Source organism: Octodon degus, unplaced genomic scaffold (assembly GCF_000260255.1).
Source record: "Octodon degus isolate 3935 unplaced genomic scaffold, OctDeg1.0 scaffold00210, whole genome shotgun sequence".
Taxonomy (NCBI): Eukaryota; Metazoa; Chordata; class Mammalia; order Rodentia; family Octodontidae; genus Octodon; species Octodon degus.
The window spans coordinates 2,207,329-2,214,183 of record NW_004524786.1 but is presented as its reverse complement, the minus strand read 5'-3'; the positions used below and the strand labels follow the sequence as shown (position 1 = coordinate 2,214,183).

At 46.5% G+C, this 6,855-nt stretch overlaps 1 protein-coding gene across 1 annotated transcript in view; it reads right to left on the bottom strand.

Annotated features, from left to right (window-relative positions):
* The window catches only part of Thoc7 (THO complex 7), a gene marked incomplete at its 5' end in the record, with an annotated part of 25,482 nt that overhangs the window by 16,804 nt on the left and 1,823 nt on the right, over positions 1-6,855 (bottom strand). The window contains 4 exons of the mRNA XM_023704996.1: positions 550-619; positions 700-766; positions 3,978-4,035; positions 6,274-6,360. Coding sequence (XP_023560764.1) covers positions 550-619; positions 700-766; positions 3,978-4,035; positions 6,274-6,360 — 282 coding nt within the window. The remainder of the gene's footprint in view (positions 1-549; positions 620-699; positions 767-3,977; positions 4,036-6,273; positions 6,361-6,855) is intronic.

The following is a 6,855-nucleotide window of genomic DNA, read 5'->3' as shown; positions in this document are numbered from 1 at the left end:
CAGGCAGGCACTTACACCACTGAACCACGTCCCGGCTCAGGTGAATCAATCTTTAAAATTTGTATAATAGATTTCACTAAATAAAAAAAAAATAATAATAAGGTCTGAGCCTTTCTTACAAGTGCGAAAAGTGACAGAACTGTGCACTGGCTCCACTCAACCTGAGGACCCAGCCCCGTTCTGCCAGGAACCACCGTCCCCTGGGGGTGCAAATGCATAACGCACCGGGCACTTAGGACTCATGTCGCTGCCTGGGTCCTGAATCACTGTTTACTGTAATAAACCACAGGGATCCAAGAACAGTTCCACCTCCATAACCCTCGAGCTTTCCTTAAGATTACCAGATCCGTACTCAAATCACACAGTACTAAAAACTTGGAGTCCTTGGCACCTGCCCAGAAAGCTGAGCAGGTAGGCGGCCCCTCATGCCACTGCGCCTGTGCGCGGCCACGCGGGCCGTGCCCTGGTCTCGGATGCCGCCTCAGAAGGCGAGCTCCTAAGCGTCTGACATCTTCCCCAGCATCCGCTCTCCGGGACCGCAGCACTTACTTTCCAGGGTTTGCTGGAGTTCGTGGATGGTGCTGAGAAGAACATGAAACTGCTTCCGCCGCAGTTCCAGCTGTGAGAAGGAGAAGAAGAGTTCATGCACCTGGGTGTGTACGACACACACAAGAAAGGCTGCCACAGGGGGGCACATACCTTATCTTCTACGCTTTCTTTAATATGTGAAAGGTGCTCTAATTCTTTCCCCAAAGCCTCTAGTTCCCTAAAAGAAAAAAAAGGAGGCTAGTGTTACATTTTGCTACTGAATGAGCAGAATTTACATTTAATATCAAATTTTTAAATGACTAGCATTTTTAAAATAAATAAGGTTCACAATTATAACACTTCATTATAGTGACACTTAAAAGCTAAAGATTTAACTCCTAAATATGGACTGTTTTCATTACAAATATAGATTTTTGGGTTGTTTTTTGGGGGAGTACTGGGGATCGAATTCAGGACCTCTGCTTGCCAGGCAAGGATATATACCACTGAGCTATCCCCTGGCCCTAAAAATATAGTTTTAGGTTTAAAAAAAAAAAAAATAACATATAGAAAAACACAGATCGTAGCATACCCAAACCGAAGAAGTGATATATTTGGTCACACTAATTTCAAATATTTCTTTCAGTAAAAGAAATAATCACACTGTTGATTACCTGGAACTGTCCCCTGAGCCCAACAGTTCATCTACACTGGCCCAGGTCAGCCCTCCCAGCATGGGGGCAGCTGAAGCAGCAGGAGCACGCAAGTCCCAGTCTAGACTCCATAATGGAGTTCAAGACCAGCCTTCACTACATAATGACCCTGTTTCAAACGCAAGCATACGCAAAAAATGAAATGTCGGGAAGGCCAGACACCTCAGCAGACTAAAGCGCCTGCTTAGGCAGAGCACAGAGACTGTGTTCGGTCTGAGCCTACGATTGAGGCTGGGTGTGGTCGCACATGGCTGTAATCCCAGCCCTTAGGAGGCTGAAAACAGGAGAATCACTACAAGTCTGATCAGTGTAGTCAGACCCTATACTAAATATATTAAGAAACAAAAGAGAGAGACAGAGACAGAGACAGAGAGAAAGAGAGAGACAGAAAGACAAGAAAGAAAGAAAGAAAGAAAGAAAGAAAGAAAGAAAGAAAGAAAGAAAGATCCTTTGAATTTTACCCTCAGTCCTCTTTCCCCAGCTTTTCTTCTCCTCTACTCTCATGTAGGGAACCATGGTACCATTCCAAGTTTTTCAAAGTGCACATGCTTAAACTACGTGCATCCGGTTAATACGAAGTGTAGATATGCAATAGTTGGGGTGAGGTTTCTCCCTCTTATTCTTTATGCCCAGTCTCAATCGCCAACTCAGCACACACCAGGGGTAGTGCCAGGGATGGAAGCCTGGCCCCTGTGCTCTGCCTAAGCAGGCGCTTTAGTCTGCTGAGCTATCTGGCTGGCCTTGGTTTCTCACTCTTATAAACAGTTACTATTCTATAGGTGTTTTGGGAACTTACAGTAAGTAAGACCCCATTAAGAGACTTTTCACTGATCTGTGCTTTACAAGAGTGTATCTTACAGCTGAAGAAGCACATCAGCCAGGTAAGTGGAGCTTGCTTCTAGTCCCAGCTCCTCCAGAGACTAAGGCAGGAGGGTGGCAAACGGCAGCCACCCAGGCAACTGCATGACCCAGGCCAGGTCCTGTGTGGTCACAATACAACACGCCAGGACAGGGAGGTTGTATTTCCAGGGGAAGGCCCTGGGTCAACCCCAAGTATGGAAGCAGAGAGGAAAATGGAAGGGAAGGAAAGAAACAGAAAGAAGAACGAGAAGGAGAAGCAAAAAGAAACAAAGGAAAAGAAAGAAGAGGAGGAAAGGAAAAGGGGGAGGAGGGAAAAAGGGAGAAAGAAGTGTCCCAAAGCGCTCTGCTCCCTCGTGCAGTGATGACAGGCTGCAGGCACCCTCGGCCAAGACCCTCTGCAGGCGGATCCTCGGACACTACCTCTGAGGTCAGACCACAGGCCCTTCCCAACAGAGGGTGTTCCTGAGCAGCAGCAGGAAGCCCTGGAGGGAGGCAGAGCTTCCCATAGCCTATGGGGAGCAGCCCTGGGTGCCCACACAGGGCTGTTCTTGTGTGTCCTTCACTTCAGGGGTACAGCACTGGCCAGAGTGGCCCCCCAAACAGAGGCTCACCTGTGCCTGCAGCCCCATGAACCTGCATGCACCCGGCAGCCAGCCGTGCTCCAGAGCCCTGTGAGACTTGCCTTCTGCTGCATGCATGGACTCTGGGAACTGCCTCCCTGGAAGCCACCCTTGTCACACCCCGCTTGCTGGCTGCAGCCTTGAGTGCTTCCCTGAGCAGCTCCCTGGGGTGCTCAAGGCTGGTACCCTCCACACGGGGCTCCTGCTACCTCCCTCTGCATCAGGGGCTAGTGGTCCTGGGGCTGCCCCTTGGGACCCTCTGCAGGCCACCTCCACCTGGGGACCTGGAGCTTCCCTTGCACCACCTGCTGAGAGTCAAGGTGACTGGCCCTGAGCACCCAGCCAGCCACTGTGGGTGCCCCCATCAGGGATTGGCCTAGCCAGGCACCCTGTAAGGGTCTGCACGTGGGTCCAAACCAGAGACAGACAGCAGAAAGCAACCCTCTCCCAGGAGGTACCAGAGCCAAGAGCAGACAAAGCCCCAGGCTCAGCCTATGCCTGCATGCTGGTGGAGGGCAAAAGGGTGTGGTCCACCTTCATGCCAGGCAGGGCCCCTGGACCACACCCATCCTGCAGCCCCACAGGGGCCTTCACTGTGTGCTGCTGATCTGCTGCCCAACCTGTGCAGCCCAGGACAGGTCTCCTTGGGCGTGCGCCGCACAGCTCCCTTGGGGGCCTCGGGCCGTCCTTCTCCCCCCAGGGGCCTCACCCTGCGCACATCCAGCCTGCAGGGCCCCTGGAGCCCTTCCCACCCACCCCACAGGAGTCAACTAGCAGTTGAGCATCTATGTGTAAAGGCTAGTGTCATGTGTCCAGATGTCCCACGAGCCTCATGTGGTCACAGACTTCTCAGAGGTGGATGGATGGAGTCCGCGATGCTGGGAGTGAGGGTATGTGGTTACCAAGTCAGCCTGCTGACTGGCCAGGCCTGGCTCTGGGTGGTGATGGGAAGGCCCTCCCTGGGTGTGAGCACCTGGCACACAGTCTGTATAAAGTGCAGAAACAGGGCTGTGGGTTGGCTGTCGCTTGCAGCTTGCTGCTTCTGCTGCCTCTGCCTGCCATGAACTGTTTCTCCTCAGTCGTGCTTGTCTGCCACAGCACCCTGCCTTGGGGCCAGCTGAGTACGGACTGAAACCTCTCCAGACTGAGCTGAGTAAGCTGTCCCTCCTCTGACGCTGACTGGTGGTTATCTAGTCTCAGCCACAGGAACAGTAACTAAGCAGCTGGGTCTGTACAGCAAGAGGCTCTAACTTACTTTAGGGTCTCGTGCCTGTCTGGATGATGCTGGATTACCTTTGCCAAAGCATCATATTCTGAAAGACAGAAACAAAACAAAGATCAAATTCAGCTTTTTTTCAAATCTGGATCACCAAGATAGAATGTGGAAAACACATCCCACTGCTACTCCCAGATCGTAGGCAACAGCACTTCTCACTAATTCTAAAGGTAAAATGTTTTAAAACCTTGAAATGATTTAAAATTAAGGTCATTATTTTTACTCTACTAAGTCCTCCAAAATTAAGTCACATTTATCCTGATAACCTTTCTTATGAAATGACAAATGCTAGGACTTACTTTAAAATCTCCTAACAAGGCCGGGGATATAGTTCAGTGGCGTAAATACCTGCTTGGCTAAGCACAAGGTCCCAAGTTTGATTTTCAGTGTTTAAAAAAAAAAAAAATCTCCTAACAAATAAAAACACTGCAAAATATTTCTAAGTAATTTCTAATTATTATATAAACCAGTAGCTCTTGCTATAAATTCTCCACTGAAACTTCATTATAAAAACTCTGAATACAAAACCAAACTTTTGAAAAGGAAAAAGGCGTCAGATTAGAGATGTAGCTAAGTAGCAGAGCTCTTGCTTAGCATTTGTGAGACCTGTGATTTAACCCCTAGTACCATCAACAAAAACTAAATCCATATACAAAATAAAAGAGGAAACACACTTTCATCTTAATTAGCTCGCTCACTGAAAATTGAAATTCAGTCAGGTATGCTGGCTTATACCTGTAATCCCAGAATTTAGGAGGCTGAGGCAGGAGGAGGATTGTTGTGAGTTCAAGACCAGCTTGGGGGGGCCTGGCCCTAGCTCCGTTCTTTAAGTGGCTGCTTCCACAATGCTGGCAGCCTCAGGTTGCTGTAGTTCGATCCCCACAACACTCCAGCCAGCCAAAAGTGCCCTGAAGGCATTCAAGGAGAAAAAAAAAATCATCCTTGGGCTGGTGAGATGGCTCAGTGGTCTAAAGCACCTACTTGGAACAAGCTTGGCAAAGCACAGGGACCGCGGTTCAATCCCCCAGCACCACATGCCAGCCAGCCCCGCCCCCTGGTGGGCTGAGCTGGCCACACACACACACACAATGAATAAATAAATAAAATTAAAAAAAAAAAAAGACCAGCTTGGGCTACAAAGTGAGCTCAAGGTCAGCCTGAACTGCATAGCAAGACCCTGTCTCAAAAAGAAAAAAAAAAGAGAGAAAGAAATTGAAATTCATTGTTCTGGAACTCGGCATATTAAGTAAGCATGATTTCTTAATAAAATCTTTTGCATTATAAAATAGTAACATGCTCAGCATAAAATAAAACAAAAATGAAAAAGACATAAAAATCCACAGCCCCCCTAAATAACCAATTTCTATTGCCTTCCATAGTTTTCTGTATAATATTTGTCATTAGACATTGTATTTTTAAATTTTAAATTTACATTATAGGATGAATTATACTCTTGTCATTAAAAACTATTTTGAAAGTGTTTTAGCTATGTAAGGTCATCCTAATTTTAAAACAAAAGAGATTAGAACAAAATTAAATTTTAATTCTTATTAGATATTTAGGCAGCTTGTAAATGTCTGCTTGTCTTAAAAATCCACTGAATTAAAAAAAAAAAATTATAGTAGTTCCACTTGTTTGTTTCTAAGCAAACTCCTAAATCTCATATATTTTATAAATCAACTTTGGTGATTAACCATAATGTTATTTAGGCAAGAAAGTCCAAAGACAGAAAAAAATTAACACTGAGAAATACTCAGGGACTGGGGACATGGCTCAGTGGCATAAGCGCCTGCCTTGCAAGCACAAGGTTCTAAATTCAATCCCTGCACCAAAAAAAAAAAAAAAAAACCACAAACTTAAATAATAAACACATTTCAATAAAGCCATTTTTTTTTAGCATCACTTTCCTTGTCTTGTATTTTAAAGAACAGATGGCTTTAGAATTAAATTCTAAGGGCCGGGGAGATGGCTCAGTGGAATAAGCACTTCCCTGGCAAGTGCAAGGGCCTGAGTTCAATCCCCAGTTCCGAGAAAAAAAAAGAATTAAATTCTAATTCTTTTGGTAAATTATGTTAATCCTGGCTGCAGATTCTACCTCATATCAAAAACTTCGTGAAAATGAGAGTTACTGGAGCTGGGGAGGTGGCTCAGTGGAGTAAGCACTTCCCTGGCAAGCACAAAGGCCTGAGTTCAATCCTCGGTTCCGCCAAAAAAAAAAAAAGAAAATGACAGTTACTAATAAAGTGTTTGTGCACTAAATCCCTCAAAACCTTACCTTGGCGATTTTTTCGTATGCGTTTTGCTTGAAGAATTTGCTTTTTGCACTCAGCAATTTTTTCATGTGCTCCAGCAATGCTGCCTTCTATATACAAAGATTTTTCAAAGAAAGATTGCTATATCATAAATAATCTCCATCTATTTTCCATTTTAAAACATGTTTCTAACTTGAAGTTCTGGGCTGGGGAGACAGCTTGGTGGCCTAAGCACCTGCCTGGCAAATGCAAAGACCTGGGTTCAATCCCTGGCACCACATGCCATAGGGGCCCGACCCCGTGCCAGCCACTGAGATCAGGCGTAGTGGCACAGGCCTGTAATCCCAATGCTGGGGAGGCTGAGACAGGAGGATTGCTACGAGCCTGAGGTACATAGCAAGACCCTGAGCCAATACATAAATAAATATTTTTTTAAAAATAAGTAACTTGGGCTGGCGAGATGGCTCAGTGGTCTGAAGCACCTACCTAGAACAAGCTTGGCAAAGTACAAGGGACCACGGTTCAATCCCCCAGCACCACATGCCAGCCAGCCCCGCCCCCTGGTGGGCTGAGGGAGATGGCCCAGTGGAACAAGCGCTTCCTTG